Source organism: Agelaius tricolor, unplaced genomic scaffold (genome assembly GCF_023055355.1).
Source record: "Agelaius tricolor isolate 1412-34295 unplaced genomic scaffold, bAgeTri1.0.p SCAF_22, whole genome shotgun sequence".
Lineage (NCBI taxonomy): Eukaryota > Metazoa > Chordata > Aves > Passeriformes > Icteridae > Agelaius > Agelaius tricolor.
In genome coordinates, this window is record NW_027269282.1 from 12,199,547 (window position 1) to 12,220,502 (window position 20,956).

At 41.7% G+C, this 20,956-nt stretch overlaps 1 protein-coding gene across 2 annotated transcripts in view; it reads left to right on the forward strand.

Moving 5' to 3' along the window:
* The window catches only part of DOCK1 (dedicator of cytokinesis 1), a 278,458-nt gene that overhangs the window by 233,378 nt on the left and 24,124 nt on the right, over nt 1-20,956 (forward strand). For both annotated transcript variants that reach the window (XM_071446428.1, XM_071446429.1), the window contains exons 39-48: nt 263-352; nt 2,823-2,927; nt 5,192-5,333; nt 5,547-5,625; nt 5,933-6,017; nt 6,800-6,886; nt 10,230-10,406; nt 11,463-11,546; nt 15,896-16,033; nt 18,459-18,604. In XM_071446428.1, the coding sequence (XP_071302529.1) occupies nt 263-352; nt 2,823-2,927; nt 5,192-5,333; nt 5,547-5,625; nt 5,933-6,017; nt 6,800-6,886; nt 10,230-10,406; nt 11,463-11,546; nt 15,896-16,033; nt 18,459-18,604 (1,133 nt within the window). The remainder of the gene's footprint in view (nt 1-262; nt 353-2,822; nt 2,928-5,191; nt 5,334-5,546; nt 5,626-5,932; nt 6,018-6,799; nt 6,887-10,229; nt 10,407-11,462; nt 11,547-15,895; nt 16,034-18,458; nt 18,605-20,956) is intronic.

Sequence of the window (20,956 nt, forward strand, 5' to 3'; positions counted from 1 at the left end):
GCTGGCCTTGGCAGTGCTGGGAATGGTTGAACTCAGTGAACTTGGAGGGCTTTTCCAGCCTCAACAATTCCATGATTCCATGAATAGAGACATTTATAACCCTAGCACAGCTCTTTGGCACGTCAGATGCTCAGTGTTTTCAGGCATGTGACACAATTCATTTGGTTGCTTTATCCAGATTTATTTGATTCTAATGTTGATGTTTAACCAAGGTATGTAATTCAGCTTCTTTTTGTTGTTTTGTGATTTTTTTTTCCAACAGATGTGGGAAGAGGCCATTGCCTTGGGTAAAGAACTTGCAGAACAGTATGAAAATGAAATGTTTGATTATGAACAACTCAGTGAACTGCTGGTAGGTTTTTTTAATGACATAGACACTGCAATAATTTATTTCAGAGTTGAATTTTGAAGCTTTTAAAATTATATAAAAAATATTATATCAATGACAGTAAAATTCAGAAACAAATATCCATCATGGTTTTGTTGGACCAATGTCAATTAACTGGCTACCAGTGGATTGTCTGAAAAACATTGAATTTATTTTTTTCAGCTGAAAGAAAAGCATTTCAGTAATGTTAAGCTGATTTATTTGGGGTATAAAAGGAAATTTTGAATTTAAATATAAATGGGGACATGAAAAAAATCCCCATTCTCTCTCAAGTGTCTTTCTATATTCACATTTCTTTTTTTAGGTATGAATAATCCCCAAGCATTCATGTCTCCAGTCAGTTATTTTTGCCCTGACGTTACCCATTCATTATTCCTGCACCATTTTTTTCCTCCTGTTCTCTTCCAAAGAGATAAATGGCAGCTGTCACTGTCCCTCCTCAGGTCCCAACCATTTCCACAGGAGTTGGGATATAATTCCAGTTTGTTTCTGAAAATTTCCAACTCTAAAGTTTTTGATGCCTTTTGCTTTTGCACTCAGAGTACATTTTCCTCAATTTCTTTGAATTATTTATCTGTTTTCTTTATCCCAGTAGGTCTGAGCTGGGCATTCCTGTGGTGTTGAACTCAGCTCCACACAGCCCCAGCTCACTGTTCCTGGTGGGCATAGAATATTCTTCATTTCAGTATAAAAGGAATTGGGTAGGATTGTTCCTCAGCTAGAAATGGTTGTCAGAGGTGATTATTCACCAGGGGATGGCTACTCTCCAAGTCCCTCAGTTTTAATTTTCCTTCTCCTTTTTGCTTGCACATGGGAATGTGAATGGGTTTGTCACAGAGGCAGCCACTCTTTAATTATCCTACTGGATCCATTCTGTAGGAGAAGTTGGAATTTGCACTTTATTCATTGTAGCCAATAATCACAGAGGGATTGAATGATTTGGGTTGGGAGAACCTTAAAGCTCATCCAGCTCCACCCACTTTGCCATGGGCAGGGACACCTTCCCCTGTCCCAGGTTGCTCCAAGCCCTGTCCAGCCTGGCCTTGGATATTTCCATGGAGTTTCTCCCTCTTCTAAGAAGGGAGACCAAGAACTTCTGATCCTCACATCACACAATTGAGTTCATCTGCTCATGAGCCAAGAGGTGAGATGTCACAGAATTAGTCCTGGCCTGCATTTCCCTCACAAGACAGAGATCAAAATTCACTCTCCCATATGAGTCAGGTCTCATGTACCCCATCAGCTTTTCCTATTGCTGCTGCTGAACAGCTCTTTTTTTTCTCCCACAATAGATTTTAGAAGTTTTTAGTTCTTTCTATTCTCCCTCTTGTCTCTTTTCTTCAAGCAATATTAAATATTAGTCTCTAAGACAATTCACAAATGACAGAATAGTTTTGCTCCAGATGAGCTGAGAAATACTCGGCAGATCTGGGTCTTTGTAGTCTTGGTGCCATTTACAGTTATCTGTCGTGTGGGAGCAGCACTAAACCTCCCCCCAGATCAAAAGTCATTCTCTTTGCAGAAATAATAGACTAAAAATAAGTTAATGAACAGATCTTCTGAAGCTGCTCATTTGCTATTATTTCATCATTAGAGATAAAGAAGTCAGCGTCGAAAGCAGATGGCGTCTGACATGCGTGTGTTCATTCCAACATTTACATTTTCCTGCAATTCTCAACTGCCTGCTTTCCATATGCAAATTCATGGTTGTAAATATGGAAGAGAAGTAGTAGAAAAATGTAATGAGATGTAAGAGCCCAAAACCGACAAGTCAGCACCATTGGGATGAGCTGTGTGCAGCTTCATCCTTCCGGTGCTTCGGCATCAGAAGTGTCACAACTGGAATTGCAGATTCCTGACCTTCACTGCCAGTGGAATACTGGATGTGAATCAGTGAGGTTCACCAAGATGAGGTCCATCAAAATTGAGATATTGGATATGGAACAGTAAGGTTCACAGTGATGAAGTTCATCAGTTGAGATATTGGAGTTTATCAAAATTGAGATATTGGATATAGAGCAGGGACCTTCATCAAGATGAGGGCACTCAAAATTGAGATATTGGATATGGGACAATGAAGTTCACAATGATGAAGTTCATCGAAATTGACATATTGGATATGGAACAGTAAAGTTCACCAACATGAGGTCCATCAAAATTGAGATATTGGATATGGAGCAGTGAGGTTCACCATGATGAGGTGAAATTAATCAAAATTGAGATATTCCTTAGGGAACAGTCAGATTCACTCTGGTAAGTAGAAAAATCATTGCTACAGAGTCTGGTATTTCCAAATATTGCCATGAATCTGATATAAAGGTGAGGAAAAACAGGGGAATGAAACCTCTTTAATTTAGAGATGTATACAAGATCTTACGTATAAGGAATCTCCTAAAAACTCAGGTCATTCAAATCCCTCCTGTTTATTTTGCAGAGAAAACAAGCCCAGTTCTATGAAAACATTGTGAAGGTGATACGACCAAAACCAGATTATTTTGCTGTTGGATACTATGGCCAGGGATTCCCAACCTTCATAAGGGTAAGTGTCACCTGTTTCCAGAGACTTTCCTTGCTCTGGAAATTTCCCTTGGCTTGAAGAAACCTGCCCAACAGGGACAGGTGCTTTTTAGGTGTACAAAACAATCACTGGTTTTTCCTTTCTGGTTTCTATGATGGAATAGTTGAATTTTAGTAGAAAAACTTTCTCTTCAAACGCATTCAGTACTTTCTATTTCTTCAGGGTATCACTAGAAATGAAGAGAAATGACCCAATCCATCACTCAGGGTCATAACCATCTGAAATGGTGACATTTTTGCCTGGCAGGTTAATATATATTTATATATACAATATATATATGAGCATGGTAGAGAAACCTTTTGTATGACCATGTTTTCAGGCGAGTGTTCTTTCCAGCATTGTCACTAAAATGAAGTTGACTATCAAAGGTGTGTGTGACACCTTTAATAGCAATTTTTATCATTGATTTGTGTGTGTCAGGTGCCAATTTAAGACTTATATCACTTGGTTGATGCCAGGATCATAGCTTTAGTGACATTTTAAGGGTTTTTTTCACTAATATTGGGATTTTTATGGGTTGAATTAGTGGTTAAAGAAAAGTGGGGCTATAACATGTCTGAATTGCATCTCTATTATGATTCTCTGGCACTTGGCAGTTGGTGACACACAAATAACCCATTATTATTTTGTTAACTTCCCTGGGCATCCTGTGCCAGGGCTCACCACCCTCACAGGAATTAATTCCTTCCCAGTTTGCCTTCTGAAAACCAGGCTGTTGAGTACCCTGCTGCTGGAGAAAATCCTCACTTTTCCCTCTATTCCAGCATTCCCTGTCAATTACAAATGTATATACATGAATTACAGTTATACAGAGCCATCTATTATTACCTTTCTTTCCCCTACTGAGCTTTTCAAAAGGCATCACTGCAGAACTAAACCCAACTGGGCAAATGTGAACAACTCCAGGCTCCTACCCCCAGCCAAAACACCCTTTTTTATTAAGTGCTCTATAATTTTTTCACCAAGTATTCATTTTGAGATGAGTAATGAGGTTAAGCATATTCAGATGCAAATTTTTTCCAAACTTGCTTTAATATGTTTGATCAGTTAAAAATATGCAAGTTTGTCTTTTACATTTTCCTTTAGAATTTAATGAACTCAGCATGTAAATGGACTCTATAAAATATCTCTTCATTTTCTTTATTGGCAAAGAAAAAACCAATGCTTACAAATACAATAAACTTAATTTTAAAGTTATAAAAAGTTTAAAGTTTATAATGGCAGAAATCTAATCCACTAATGTGAGTCTTTTTATAAGAGTCACTATTTTTGGATATTCCTCCTTAAATCTGCATTATGTTTCTGTTTTTCTCTGCTACTCTTTTGCTCACCTGAGTGCCTTTGAATAAATGTTTATGTATAAAAAGCCTAATCCAGTTTATTTATTGACATCCATTCCATCATTAGCTGTGGAAGGTGGAGGAGACATCTTGGATTTGGTAATAATTTCTCTTAATATATTTTCAATGGCCACCCATGTTACAGATCCTTGAAATCACATTTTGAGTTGATTTTAGTGTGGCTTTAATTAATACCTGAAGTTAACCATGGGCTTAATGATCTCAGGGTGGAATTGGAGGTGAGAAAAAAATACTGATAAAGTATTGATTATGACACAGGGTGAGGAGTGGGACATTCCTCTCGTACTGAGAAGCTCTAACAGCGTTGGTGTCAGCCCATCTGAGGCCCCAGTTCTGTATTGGGAGCGCTGGTTTTAGCTCTGGGGGTGCTGGGGCCAGCTGTGGGTGCCCCTGTGATGCCCTGTGCAGGCTGCCCTAGAGCAGAGGCTGGACAGAGCTCCAGAATGAAGCAGGGATTTATTCAAAGCATCTCCTCCATGGATCCACCTTGGGCAGCACCAGAGCCCAGCCAGGGCTGCACCCAAGATGAACCAAAATGGCCCCAAAATGCACGGCCGGGCACGGGCTCTGTCCCTGGGATCAGTTCTGCTCCATTTGCATCTTGCAGTTCATTGTCCCATCCCAGCTTTAGCCCCTGCAGTCCCACCCTGCTTGTTTTTCTCTCTCCAGCCCACGGGGTTTGTGCTCTGGGGCTGAGATTTGGATCATTTGTCCTTGGTGCCCAGCTGGAGCAGGAATTGTTTTGTCTCCCTGCTCTGTGCACAGAGCTCACCAACCCTTAATATGAAGCTCAGAAGTGCACACTAAAGCAGCACAGAATGTGCAAAATAGAAAAGTTAAACCTGAGGCATCATGTGTTTGCAGAACAAAGTGTTCATTTACCGGGGCAAGGAGTACGAGCGCCGCGAGGACTTCGAGGCGCGGCTGCTGACGCAGTTTCCCAACGCCGAGAAGATGAAGACAACGTCACCCCCCGGTGATGACATCAAAACCTCCTCTGGCCAGTGTATCCTTGGGCTGTACACCCAGTACAACCAGTACAACCAGTGCATCCAGCAACTCAGGTCAAGGATTTACAGCCAACCTGTTGCACTTCTGCCCTGATGGGTGTAATGCACCGATTTTGTTGTTTTGTCCTTTTTTGTGTGTGTGTTTCTGTTGAGCTGTTTGCTCTGTGTGACTGAAATTCCCTTTTCACTTCTTAACCCCTGAAATTCAGATATTCAGTGCTTCACTGTAAAGCCCAAACTGGATTTACCCTCGAAATTTCACAGGCCGGTGTCAGAGCAAATTGTGAGGTGAGTTTGGGTTGGGTTTTGTTGTTTTCTCTGTCCCCTTTATAGCACATTGTTGTATTAGGAATCTGTGCACAGTCAAGGGGCATGGGCATTGTGAGGGCATTTAATGGTGATTTTTATTATTGGCACACAGTCCGACCCACATATTTGTTGATGGACTTCCTCTAATATTAGAATTTAGTATCCATTCCTAAACAAGAAGCGTTTGATTTTCATTGTGCATTTGGGCCTTGGAACTGCATGGTCTCTGAGGTCATTTCCAACCCAATCCTTCCAGTGATTCCAAGATTCTTTTCCCTCTTTTCAGTTTCTACAGGGTGAATGAAGTCCAGCGCTTTGAGTATTCACGCCCCGTTCGAAAAGGAGAGAAAAACCCAGACAACGAATTTGCAGTAAGAAATTATGAAGAAAATAAACCACTTTTGGTTTGCTTGTTTATCCCCCTCTATTTTGAGCATCTGAGCCATTCATTATCTTTTGCTTGTTGAGAAATAAATTCTAGGTTTAAAGAGATTATTTTTCATAGAAAGTTAATTAAGCCAATTTATCATGTTCTCGTTTATACCAATAGGAAAAAAATGGGCAAAGCTGTATTTATTTTGTAAAAACAGCTCTTCTGAGAAAGGATTTTAAATTGTTACACCTGAAACTTGTCTTGCCGTGAAGATTCCAGTCAGGCATCTGAAAATCTTTTGTCACTAATACCTTTTGCTTTTTCTTGCTTTTTTTTTAAACCATTTGTTTAATCTAATGGTCAATAAATGAGTGCTGTGAGGAGGCCCTGGCACAGGGTGCCCAGAGGAGCTGTGCAGATCCCCCTGGCAGTGCCCAAGGCCAGGTTGGATGGGATTTGGAGCAGCCTGGGATAGTGGAAGGTTCCCTGCTCCTGGAACCTGATGGATTTTGAGGTCCTTTCCAGCCCAAACCATTCTGTGAACATCCAGTAAAAGCAGGGGATCTTTCTATGGTATTCTGCTTCAGAAAGGGAGCAGTTGTTCCCTGTTAAGTGACATACCAGATTTAAATCAGTGCTGCTCCATCTTCCATTTGGAATTCTCCCCTGGCTCTGTGACATCTGCCATACCTTGGTCCTTGTCCTGCTGCTGATGTTTTAGGGCTTTGCTCGGGGTCCCAGCTGCCCATGGATAACGTGACACTTGTGTTCCCTTTGCAGAACATGTGGATTGAGAGAACCATCTACGTGACAGCCTATAAATTACCAGGCATCCTCAGGTGGTTTGAGGTCAAATCAGTTTTCATGGTAAGATCAGCTTGGCTGTGTTGAGATTGTGTAAAACAATGGGGTTTTTATACAGCCAGGGAGCATTTGTGTGTCTCAGTGGCTGTGCTTAGATCTGTGAACAAGGAATCCATGGGATTGGACCTGGCACATCCTGAGGGAACCTGCTGAGGGTGCTGGTTGCTGACTGAGGGTGACTCAGGCAATGCTTTTCCATTCCTGAGGGAAGGGAATGCAGCCAGCCCTTCAGCCCTTTTAGAAAGCATTTGTGTCTCTCAGCAGGTGCCTAGAATGAAGAGAGATCTGAGATGGTGCAGGGACCCTGTTCCATCCCAGAGAATCTAGCCTGAACTTTATCAAAGAGGATCTGGATATTTTGATTGTCATTAATTCAAAATACCCCAATAATCAAAGGCATTGTATGTCTGCCTTTCTTACCACTCGTGGTTAAAGGTTGTTTTTGTTTCTTCTCCATATTTAGCTAAATATACCCTCAGCAACCTCACAGAGTAACTCCAAATTACTCATTTCTCTGTTCAACCATTTAGACTGTTTAGATAAGACATATCCATTAAACGCCTTTAAGATTAAATTATTCTTATGCAGCTGTAATTTTTAAGTAGCAATAAAAACATTGTTACTGCGTTTTTGAAATCTCTCTTGTGAGGCTTATTTTTAAAGGAAAAGAACAATTTGCATATGATTAATTAAAACCTTTTTCATTGCTCCATTGAGGTTATGTTGGACAGTTGTATTTGGATGAACAGAAGTAATGCAGAAAATTACTATGGTATCTATAGTAACAGAATATGAATGTGATGTGTGACAGTAACAGGCAGCTGAATAAAACACATTGAATTTTTAATGAATTTCGTAGTTTCAATATAACCCTGATGGAAAAGATTGTATTTATCTTGATGATGGCAAGAAGTGCTGTTTGTAAAGGCTGGCAGATCTGATGCCAGTCCTGATGAGCAGAGAGCACAGCCTGACAGGCACTTGCTGTGCACCCCTCCTGCTCTGCCTGGCATCCAAATGGGCACAAATCCCCTCAGCCTTTTGGGAGCAAGGACTGTATGAGTTGCAGAGCTGAGAAATGATAGCAGAATGGAACTTAATAACGTGTGGGAAGACTGCTACAGATAACTTCTGACCTCCTCTGGCACAGTTCCCACAAAATGGGTATTGACTTTCCTCAAGATCTCTGTCAGCTAAAATGCTGCAAGGAGGATCACAGGGTTTACATCCCTGTAATGCTAAATTGTGATTATGGATACAGATATTATTGATCCCTTGCTAAGCACCAAGATACTCCAGCAGCTCTGCATGTTTCATATTTTATTGATGGAACTGGAATATCGTTAAAGGGAGAGGTGAGATTACATCAAATCAGTGCTGAGAGAATGGAGTAATTTCATAAATGCAGTGTATTATGTTACATAACCCATAGGAACATGCAGAGTTGCTTTAAATCTGCTGGCTTTTCCAATTCTTTCTGAGTACTTTTACCTAAACCTTTGCAATCTGTTCATCATCTGCAAGGAATTTGGGGCCAGCATTTCTTATTCTGTATCTGATTTGCTTTAGCTGGGCACAGGAAGTTGTAGGGAAGAGAGACCAGCCAGGGAATTAGAAATCAGATTGTGAATCACACTCGAGTTTAAAAATCACAAATGCTAATCTCTGTTTTGTTTTTATCTTGGAATTCTGTACTGGTGCAAATGTCTCAGGAGAATGTAATTCCTGTTTTCCCTGGATAGAGTGAGGAGTGCCCAGAGTGGCCCTGGGAGCAAGGCTCTGAATTTACACTTATCATAAATAGCTTTCACCAGGTTCCAAAGCCCAGTTTGTAGTAGTGAGATGGCAACTGCAATTCTCCATCTGCTTTTAAAAAATTAGAGGGAGTGTTACAAGAGTAGTAAAAGAAAGGAGAATGAGAAAGAAAGCCATGATTGCTGCTACAGAAAAGTCAAAAAGCTGTCAGCTCAATGAGTGCTAATTTCTGGAGATGCTCAAGAGCTTTAAAAGCAATGGTTCATCAACACATTATTGCATAGTTATAAGGCCATTAATACAAGTGACAGAATGCTAAATTTAGCCTGTGATGTTCCCAGCAGTTTTGCCCAATCAGATGCTGGATGTGGCTTCACTCCCCAGTCCAGATTCCCCCTGGCAGGCTGGGCTCTGTCCGAGCCTGGCCTGCTCCCCATTCCCAGCAGAAGCACCGGGCTCCTTCCCTGCCTTCCAGAATCATTCAGCAGGCAGGCTGCTCAAAATGCTAATTAAAACATCCTTGATGTAATCAGCTGGCAGGTGTAAGAGTAACAACTAAAGAGATTTGATTATAAGTGGTTCTCAGAAACAGGGTAAGTAACTGATAGCCAGGTAGAAGTGCTGCTTTGTTTATGTAGCATTTATGTAAATGAGACTGTAATCAAATATACACTTGCATTTTCCTCACAGGCCTCAATTAACCTTCCTTTCCTCTCCCTTCCACATCATTTTTTTAATACAAGCAGGCTGTGGCTTCCAGTGAGGACTCTCTACACTCTGGGTCACTGCAAGTTACTGATTTTCAGCCCATTCACTAATATTTAAAATGTTTTAATACTGGTTTTTTTTCAACATGAACTTTTTGAAAGACATGGTGGCTGGGCAGAAAAAGTAGCTGGAGGTCAGTCAGTTAAAATAAAGCAAGTTTTGTACAGCATAGGAGCTAATCCACCCCGTGAAGGCATCTGAGGTGACTCTTCATTGAAGTCCAGGTAGAAGGAAAATTTCTCCCTTCATTTCTCGATGGTCAGATGAAGAAAATGTGATCTCTTGGGAAAAAGCACAGCAAATAGTTTAGATATCATCTCATCAACATATTCAACTCACTGTCCTTGGAAACACACCAAAATAATCACTGCAAAAATATCTTTGTGATTTTTGAGCGGCTTAGGATTACATTTTCCATCAGAAAATCCACGTTAAAGTTATCATTTCTTTCTTACTGTTACGTTAAGCTGGATCTTCTTTGTGCTGCTAAAACTCACCAACCCTTAATCTCTGATGTTCTCCCTAATCCTCCAAAAAAACCTCACGTGATTGCTGCCAGAGCCTTTCTGGATGCTGTGCTGGGATGTAATCCCTCTTGCAGCAGCAGAATGCAGTTAACTTCCTGCACTGATAGCCATCATCATATCAGTTACTGCAGCACAGAGATACCACATACCTCAGTCACCCTTTCTGGTCATGATTGGTCAAAAATTCCCAATAACCTCAGTTCTGAAAGGCCTGGAGCATTTCTGCCCATGGGGTTTTGCTGAGCAGGTTAAAAACTCCGCCCCTGGTTTGAAATCTCCTTTTGTTTGGGTTGCAGGTGGAGATCAGCCCGCTGGAAAATGCCATAGAAACCATGCAGCTGACCAATGACAAGATCAATAACATGGTGCAGCAGCACCTGAACGACCCCAACCTGCCCATCAACCCCCTGTCCATGCTGCTCAACGGCATCGTGGACCCTGCTGTCATGGGGGGCTTCGCCAACTACGAGAAGGTAATGCCAGTGTTCCCTGGATGCCACCAGGAATCCCCTGAATTCTGCCAGTGTTCCCTGGATGCCACCAGGAATCCCCTGAATTCTGCCAGTGTTCCCTGGATGCCACCAGGATCCCCTGAATTCTGCCAGTGTTCCCTGGATGCCACCAGGAATCCCCTGAATTCTGCCAGTGTTCCCTGGATGCCACCAGGAATCCCCTGAATTCCACCAGGAATCCCTGAATTCCACCAAAATTCCCTGAATTTGACCAGGATTCCCTGGATGCCACCAGGATCCCCTGAATTCTGCCAGTGTTCCCTGGATGCCACCAGGAATCCCTGAATTCCACTAAAATCCCCTGAATCCCGCCAGGATCCCCTGAATTCCGCCAGGATCCCCTGAATTCCACCAGGAATCCCTGAATTCCACCAGGAATCCCCTGGACTCCACCAAAATTCCCTGAATTCCGCCTGGATTCCCTGGATTCCACCAGGATTCCCTGAATTCCGCCAGGATTCCCTGCCCTGCTGGGATGGAGCAGCTCTGCTAGGAGGAAAGGCTGGGAGAGCTGGGATTGTTCACCTGGAGAGGAGAAGCTCTGGGGTGACCTCAGTGTGGCCTTGCAGGGCCTGAAGGGGCTCCAGGAGAGCTGCAGAGGGACTGGGGACAAGGGGACAAGAGGGACAAGGCCTGGAGGGACAGGACACAGGGAATGGCTCCCAGTGCCAGAGGGCAGGGCTGGGTGGGACATTGGGAATTGGGAATTCCTGTCTAGGCTGGAATTGCCAGAGCAGCTGTGGCTGCCCCTGGATCCCTGGCAGTGCCCAAGGCCAGGCTGGACACTGGGGCACCCTGGGACAGTGGGAGGTGTCCCAAGGGATGGCACTGGATGGGATTTAAGGTCCTTTCCAACCCAAATCACTGGGATTCCACGATTTTCACTTTGTGCTTGTAGCTGTTACTTAGCAGAAGTTTTAAGTTGATCAATTTATCTTTGTTGTAGCTCATTCCTCTGGTAGTGGATGTTTCATTTTCTGAATAATGGCTCATTCTCTCTCTCTCTCTCTCAATTAGGCTTTTTTTACTGAAAAATACATGCACGAGCATCCAGAGGATCATGACAAGATTGAGAAGCTGAAGGATCTGATTGCTTGGCAGGTAAAAAACTTGAAGTCAGGTTTGGCAGAGGCAGCTGCTGTGGAAAGACAGCTTGGTGTCACTTTGGAGAAAATTCAGACATTATCCTCACCTTGGATACATTTCTTTGCCATTTAAATCTGTCTTGGAGCTTGAGTTAAAGTTCATCTTTTCAAATCTGACATAATTGCTCGTTTTGATAAACTTGCTGCGAACAAATATGATCAAGGTATTTTCTTTTTTCTTGTTTCTTTTGTTTTTTGTAAACACAATAAGTGACAATCTCCCATCTGTATCAGATGAGAAAATATTTTTCAGGGCAAACAAGAGACAATTCCAGTTTTGTTCCATAGTCGCATACTGGACATTTTTCTGTGGTCTCAGTATAATTTTATGGTAACTTAAAAAATACCAGGTTGATTGGAAATAATTTTTTTTTCCCACAGAAAAAGAAAGTGAATCATTGTCTTTTCATATTCAGTTCTGTCTTTATAATAAAGGGAATAATTTACATTTCCGTAGATTTCAGTCTTAGAGGTAGTAGAGCCAAAGCTACAGAATTCAAAAATAGAATATTCTCTGAAGGCCCTAAAACTATCAGTGAGTAAAAAACTCTTTTGGTCTGACAAAAATAAAAAAGGCATTTTTAAATTTATTTTCTTGTGAGCTTTTAGAAAAGATTAGATTTTATAAGCTTTAAGTTTTATAGAGGAAAATAATTTGGTCCCAGCAGACTGACTTGGTGTCAGCTCTGTGTCTTTGCCTCTGAGAGTGATACTTCAAATGAATTCCAAACACACTTTCCATCAGCAAAGGCTCACTTTGGTGACACTTGTGTATTAAAATGGTATTACAATTTGAAAATAGCTATGGCAGCTGATCACATTGTATTGTAATTACTCGGGGCTTTTAAACACATGATTTCCCATCGGTTTTGTACTTCAAGAACAACAGGAACCAAGAGAATAGAGAAAAGGGATCAACATTTATTTTTATATCTGAAAATTAAGAGTCACTAAAAGCCCTTTCAGTGCTTTTAAATTGCCTTGGATGTTTCATACACATTTAAGGGATCCTAAAATTTAAAATTCCTCTCAAATTACTTCAGTTTCCAGCCAGGTGGGAGTCAGCTCCCAAATATTGGGAGAGGGATGTGTATGGAAGCCTTTGAGGGAGCTGAATTCATCCTGGGCTGACAGGGATGGAAAGCAAAAAGGAGATTTCATTTTTCAATGATGTGGGGCTTGGAGTTCTGTAATCACATGGAATTTTCTCCCTGCTGCATAAAGCAATTGGGTATATGAAATAGGAACCTGACAATTGTATTACCAGCTGACCAGTTAAATTCAATTTTTTTCATCTCCTTACCTTTCTCCACTGTGCTGTGGAATTAATAATTCATAATTCATATAATTCCTGTGAACTTCAAGTGTACATTTTGTTTCTGTCTCTTATTAATTCAGATAAATTCCATTAGCAAAGCAATGTCCATTTTTGTCCTTCTTGGTGCTTTTCCAACTTAGGCAAAAAATGTTCCCATGCAACTGCACCATTTCAAGCTGATCTTTCATTTTAACATGAAGATAATGAAATGATTGATTGAAATTAAGGCAGAGAAATGAATGATTGATGACATTAGTCACTCTGAATTTAGTTAAAGTATTTACAGCACAGCAAAACAGAAAAATACCACAGCAAATCAAAACCTTGTGCTCCTTCTACAGAGATGAAAGAACTGCTGCATACCAAACTCAGGTTTTATGCTCATATTTTATGATCCCCTTGCTCTGAAAGATTGTTTTCAAAGATTAGTTTAATAATTCAAATCAATGTCATTTTTTTCAGTCTTTTCAGCCGAGCAGATCAAGATTTAAAAAAAAAATAAAACAAAAAGGGGAAACAAATCAGGGAATAATTTCAAGTTGCAGTGGAACTTTATAAAATTTTAAAATCAGCCAAGAACAGAGTTATGAAATAAGAAAATGCCCTTTCTTCAAGGCCACATTAATTGGGAATATCCTGAATGTGGCAAAATTCTGCCTCTGACAGGTGTCAAATTCCATGTCAGGCATCAGCACATTTCCCTGTGTCTGGAAAGGAGACACAGGAGGAGTTTGGCAGTTGGTAGGAGAAGGTGAAGCAGAAGTGGTAAAACAGCTGGAGGGTTCTTCCTGCACTTGATAAACATTTAGGGATTAAGTGGTCTTGGACAGGGAGGCCAAATATCCTGACTCAGCAGCCTCATGTTCTTCTGTGGCAAAGCCATGGGACATTCCTGGATTGCAACTTCTGTAAAAGATTAACAAACCTCTCCTTCTTCTCCTTCTTTTTCTTCTCCTCCCTTCTTCTCTTCCTTTTTCTTCTCCTCCTCCATGGCCTTCTTGTTCTTCTTGTTCTTGTTCTTGTTCTTCTTCTTCTTCTTCTTCTTCTTTTTCTTGTTCTTCTTGTTCTTCTTCTTCTTCTTGTTCTTCTTCTTATTCTTTTTCTTCTTCTTTTTCTCGTTCTTTTTCTTGTTCTTCTTCTTCTTGTTCTTCTTCTTGTTCTTCTTCTTGTTCTTTTTCTTGTTCTTCTTCTTCTTGTTCTTCTTCTTGTTCTTCTTCTTGTTCTTTTTCTTGTTCTTCTTCTTGTTGTTGTTCTTCTTCTTCTCGTTCTTTTTCTTCTTCTTCTTCTTCTTCTCGTTCTTTTTCTTCTTCTTTTTCTTCTTCTTCTTCTTCTCCTTCTCCCTCCCCCCACATTTTTTCCCTACAAATAATGTCATTTAACTTCCTGTTCTTGACTTTCCAGCCTGGAGGTGGCTGATCCCCAGGACAGGTTCTTCAGTGCATTTTCTACCCATAAAATGGGCTCATATGCTTCACCTTGGTAATTCTAGGGTTTTTTTTAAAAAAAATCCATTTCCAATGTCAACAGTTCTTTAAAATAAATGAGCCAAGTGAGCATTTATCCCTCCAAAACAGGAGGGTCACAGTGTGGCCTGGTAATTATGTAAATTTAGAAATTCATTGACTTATTGAGAGCAGGGAAGACTTTCTGGTTTCAAGTTTAATTTTTGTCAAGTGCAAATCCATATGCTTATACATAAAGCCACTACATAGGGAAAAAAAGAAAAAAAGTCATTATTCTTCTCTTTGTAGTCTTTTAGGAGAAGCACCTCTGTCCATTTACATAGTGCCAAATCATCTTGATAAGATTCTCGAGTTTGTTCACCTGTAATTCATCTGTGTATTTATTATTTTCCTTACTGATAAAGCTGCTCCTTCTGATTGCTGCTCAGTCTTATTAGAAAAATCTGTTTTTAATCAGTATTATGATTTAATTATGAATTATTAAGAAGAAGCCTCTTAGCTTGATTGCTGCAGAGAATATCTGAGTTAGAATCAGAGCACTGTGTGGGCTGAAACGGACCTGGAAGAGGAAATATTTTTCCTGAGCTGGAGGTAGAAAACTCTAATGGTGTGTCTGGGTAGCTGTGGGAATGAAAATGTCTCTCTTAAAACATTTCCAAAGGTCAGCTACACCTCCACACTAGGAACTAATTATATAATCCTGTGCTGCCGTGGATATTTTGTGACAGAAGCCTTGAAGATAAATGATTATTTTCAGTTACAAAAGAGAATTAATTTAATTTTTTCCCTCTTCTGTTTTCTTCCCAGAGAAAATAAAATAATTTTTTTCTAAGGAGAACTATACAGCATCTAAAACTGTATGTTTTATTAATAAATATTGCTCTGCAATATATATCTGTCCAAGGATGGAGCTCATTTGCAGCTTTAGAAAGAGCATTTATTAAGAAAAACATAAACTATTTTTGTCTTCAGGGTTTTATCCTCATGGAACTGGGAAAGGATTTGGTATTAATAACCTGGTGTGAGACTCATCATTCATCAGTTTGGTGTTTTAAAGTACAGAATCTGTGGGGGCTTGAGAATGGAATATCACAGGAGGGTTTGTGCTGTGGGATAAATCCAGCATGGGATTTCTGGGCAGAATTAGGGCTGAATTAAATGTAAGGGACTTTGTTTGACAGAAAAAAAAAAGGAATCCTGGAGAACAGGGTTTTAGATCCTGTCGTGCATCATATGCAAGGAATGATAATGATGATGATGGTGATGGTCACTGTGATCATAATAATAATCCTTGTTATTAATATTATTGTTGTTGCTATTTATTATTATTGTTATTATTTTAATGATTATTATTAGTGTTATAATTACTGTTACTTTTGCTCTTATTGCTAATATTATTATTATTATTATTATTATTATTATTATTATTACTGCACAAGCTCTTTCCCTGCTGTGGGAGCGTTGCCCTGTCCCTTGGCTCAGGAGGGGCTGGGCAGGGTGGAGCAGCCAAATTCTGCTTTCCAGATCCCATTCCTGGCCGAAGGCATCCGGATCCACGGGGAGAAGGTGACAGAGGCCCTGAGGCCGTTCCATGAGAGGATGGAGGCGTGTTTCAGGCAGCTGAAGGACAAGGTGGAAAAGCAGTATGGCGTCCGCGCCATCGTGAGTTCCCTCTCAGCTTCTCCTTTCCCCAATATCAGGAATTCCCTTGAATTACAGCAACTCTCTATTCCTGTGTGATGATTCCATTGATTTAACAGAGCAGTGTAGATGAAGAGCTCCTGCTTGTTCCCAGTCATCGTCACATTATGGAATACTGAGCAGATGAGAGATGCTGAGGAAGCCTCAGTGCTTTCATTTCCCAGCACGGGAGCAATTCCTAAACTGCCCGAGTCTGTTCCTTGAAAGTCAAGATAATCCTTCAATTCTGAAGGATTTGGGTTACAAAAATGAGTTTAAAAATGGGCACTTAGCAGGGTTCTTCCAGAGCTGAATGTCACCTTTCCCTAGGTGGAATTCCTTTAGGGAAGGGCTCTATGGTAGTGTGTGCTTGTACCTACACCAAAGGTAGGCAGGCAAGAAAATGACAGCTCCTACTTCATGGATTTAGAAGGACTGAAATTCATGCTTTTCTCATTCCAGCAACTTATTTCCAGTTGCTGCTTCATCCTTAAGGGAAAGCCAAGAATTTCATGGTGTTTCCAGTGGAGGTTTGTTCTGCTTTTCAGTGTTGAGTGTGAAGGTCAGAACAAACAAAGCAAATAGCTTTTTAATTCAGGATAAAATTGATAATTCAGTCAAAAATACATGGATTGGGTGCTATTATAAGATCCTATTTTGCTTGGAGAAAAGAGGGACTGGGGGGCCCTTGTGGCTCTGCACAGTTCCTGCCAGGAGGGCACAGGGACAGGAGCAGAGGGAACGGCCTCAGGCCGGGCCTGGGCAGCTCAGGGTGGGCACAGCAGGAATTTCCCCATGGAAAGGGGGCTCAGGAACTGCCCAAGGAGGGTTGCAGTGCCCATCCCTGCAGGTGTCCAAGGAATCAGTGGATTTGGACTCATGCTCTGGGCTGAGGACAAGGTGGGCACTGGGCACAGCTTGGACTCCATCTCAGAAGACTTTTCCACCCTAATTAATTCTGTAGCAATGACATCTTTTTTTAATGGGGACGCAGATCTTACAGGGAACATTCCGGCCTTTGTGGTATCCTTTAACTGATGTTCTGTTTGTGGTCCTTCAAATCCCATCTTATGAATTTATATATTCAGGGAAAAGTTCAAACAGTAATTTATTCCCAGGGAGAACAGAAGTAATTAACATTAATGATACCTGCATGTCAGTCACTTCAGTAATATCCATTTACATCATCAAGGAGATGACTGGAAAGTGGTGTTATCTCTCTAATTTCACTCTACCCACCAGTAAGAATTTTCAGGATTGATGGAGTTTTATCTCTTCTGTCTTCCTTGTACAAGGCCAATTTACCAGTAGTTGACAGGGTGGAAAATATACCTGTAATTAAACAGCATGAGATTCTTATTTGTTGACTGCAAGAGTTCAATTATTTTATGCATATATCAGTTATTAATGACTAACAAAGCTTGGAGAAATATTCAGAACTCTGAAATTGTCTGAAACAAAACCAAAACTTTAATATATTTTCTTCTTAACCTGGTGTCACTCTGTAAATTGGCTCTCTTGATATTTTTGACGTAAAGTTTCTCTTTGTGGATTTTTGCTTTGGGTTTTTGGGTTTTTTTTAATGAAGTCCATTTCTTTGAAATATATCGACTGGGCAGTCACAACGATGGCAGAGATGGATTAAAAATTATATGTAAAAAGACAGTTTTTTTTAAAGGCATAATGTAAAAAAAGCATGGAAATACCATTGGAACAAAGGAATTCTTGGAATATACTTAAAATTATACATCTGCCAGTGAGGACCTAAGTATTTTTTTTTTTGTCCTTTGGGTGGATTTCCTTTAGAACCTATTTCTTTGTTGGTAACATGAGGTGTTGGTTGTTATTAATTCATTAATGCTACCAAACTCTACCTGGAAGAAAATCCATGGAACCTTCCCCCGTTCCCTTTGGCATGTGGATATTTGTAGCCAAGAGAAAAGAAAGGTCCAACTTCCCAAGGCTATTTCTGGGATTCACATCCTCTGAACCTCAGAGAAGGAAAAAACAATTCTTATCTCATTTACTGCTTCTCTTGTTGTCCACAAGTGGAATGCATTGTGGAAGATTGTTTACCTGAAGGGAATTGATAATTGGATTCTGGTGTGAGTGTTTTGATTCACTGACCAGTTGAATCCAGGTGTGTGTGTCAGGACTGTGGGCTCACAGTCACGAGATTCCGGGCAGTTGAGTTGAGTTTTTGAGATGAACTGGCAGGTTCAGTTTAGATGAAATGTAATATAGTGTAATATAATATAGAATAATATAGTACAATAAAGTAATTATTTAGCCTTCTGATATCAGTGGAGCCAGATGTAGCATTTTTCCCCTTCGTCAGGCTTGCCTTTTACAACAGATATGGGGTTTTTCTGGATGAAGCAGTAACCTGTGTCGTTTCTGGCCGCAGCTGTCGGGGCTGGAGGAGCGGCGGGGCAGCCGGCCGCGCTCCATGGTGCGCTCCTTCACCATGCCCTCCTCATCCCGGCCCCTCTCCGTGGCCTCCGTGTCCTCCCTCTCCTCGGACAGCACTCCCTCGCGGCCCGGCTCCGACGGGTGAGTGGGGCTCCCTGCCAGGATTGTCCCTAAAAACCCCTGGGGTGGGGAATCCTCAGCCAGGGATTGTCCCTGATGCTCCCAGGGTGGGGAATCCTCAGCCAGGGATTGTCCCCAGAGCTCCCTGGGGTGGGGAATCCTCAGCCAGGGATCGTCCCTAAATATCCCCTGGGGTGGGGAATCCTCAGCCAGGGATTGTCCCTAAATATCCCCTGGGGTGGGGGATCCTCAGCCAGGGATTGTCCCCAAAGCTCCCTGGGATGGGGGATCCTCAGCCAGGGATTGTCCCCAAAGCTTCCTGGGGTGGGGGATCCTCAGCCAGGGATTGTCCCCAAAGGTCTGTGGGGTGGGGGATGCTCAGCCAGGGATTGTCCCTGATGCTCCCTGGGGTTTGAGGGTGGTTGGCATTCCCAGATTTTGGAGCTGGAAACAGCTGGGAGGGCTGGGGGTGTTTAATTGGAGAAGGGAAGATCCAGAGTTCTTCCAGCACCTTAAGGGGCTCCAGGAGAGCTGGAGAATATCGTAGTTGAGATGGAGACAACACAAAGCAACACATTCCATTTTCAGAAGGCTTCAAACTGTTTTTATTGTACCATGCATGCTTTTTATACATTCTTACAAAACTCATACATTTACACTTTACTCATTGGTCAGGAAAGACAAAGAAAGTGCTCATTGGAATGGAGTTGCAGGTTTCTCTTATTTATCCTTTTTCTTGGTTTCCATGTCAACAACCTTGGTAAAAAATTCTTTCAGAGGTAAACATGGATCAAACTTCTCCTGGCTCTCAGAAGTTGCTGTAAAACCTCTTCCACAGGAGAGGGACTGGGGACAAGGGATGGAGGGACAGGACACAGGGAATGGCTCCCAGTGCTGGAGGGCAGGGATGGATGGGACATTGGGAATTAGGAATTCCTGGCTGTGAGGGTGGGGAGGGGCTGGGATGGAATTCCCAGAGCAGCTGTGGCTGCCCCTGGATCCCTGGCAGTGCCCAAGGCCAGGTTGGACACTGGACACTTGGAGCACCTGGGATGATGGAAGGTGTCCCTGCCCCTGGAACTGGTAGAGTTTTAAGGTCCCTTCTATCCCAAACTATTCCATTATTTTTTTAAGTGACAGCCTAAAATTGGCTAAAAAACTCCAACCTACAGAGACATTTCTCTCAAGGTCTCTTGTTCTCTGACCTAGATAAATACAATGTTCTTTTTTGCCCTCTAAGCATTCAAACAGCACCAAAAATCCCCAATGAGGAGATCAGTTCCCCCTTTTTGGAGTATCTCAGGTGTGTGAGTGCAGGAGGGATGCTCTGCAGGCCGTGTGTGCAGCCAGCCCTGTCCCAGGAGCTCAGGGCAGGATTGCCTGACTGCTCAATCACTGCTGCTCACTCCAGCTGCCAGAGGAAAAGCTGCTTATGGCAAGATTGTACTTCAAGACTTATCAAGATATTTCACATGAGAACTGGGAATTCTGTTGATAAGCCCTGTCTCACAGTCACATCCCTCAAAGAACAAAATAATCTGTTTGCTGTCTGGGCTTTCCATGCAGCCTCAGAAGTCCCTTCTCTCTCTTCCTCCCCTCAGGCACCCCTGTAATCCAGAAATGCAATATTTGACCAAGGCAGCAGTTTTTTTTAAAGCCTTCTGAAGGGCTGCTGATTTACAGGGATGTGCTGGAAACTCCTGTGCACCTTCAGAGGGGAGTTATTACCTGACTAGAGACTAAAGGGATCAAGCAAAATTAAACCCAGCACCTAAGGACCAGCAGGATGCTTGCCTTGATTACAAAGAGTTTATTTAGTCATTGGGAGGAGCTGTGCACAGCTCAGCTCTCATTCCACTGCCCTCTGGGATGCTTTCACACATTGCTGTAAATGTGGGACAGCAGAGACCCTGAGTTTTGACTAATTCTGAACAAAGTTGTCTTGCTGGAACTTGGGCAGAAAAACCATCCCAAGTAAGTGACCAACTTTGTTTTATCTCAGAAGAAAATTATTGATTCTTCCCTTGCCTCTTTCTGGTTTTCCCTTCAAAATCTTTAAATGCATTTTACTTTATCATTGGGTATTATTTCCTTCAGGCTCACCTCTCAGCTGTGTTGTGGTAGGTGTCACATGGCAGTTGTTGAGGATCTGAGTCTCCTCAGGGTGTATTTTCACAAAGATCCCACAGAGATCCCCAGTGCAGCTCAGCTCTTGCTCTGAGCCCAGGGCAGTGCAGGACAATAGAGTGAACAACTCCTGTCACTGAGGAGCCCTGAAAATACCCCTCATTTGTTTAATCAGGAGGAGGAGAAGAAAAACCATCAGATATAAATAATATCATGAAAGACCTCAAAAATTCAGGTGGCTGTAAA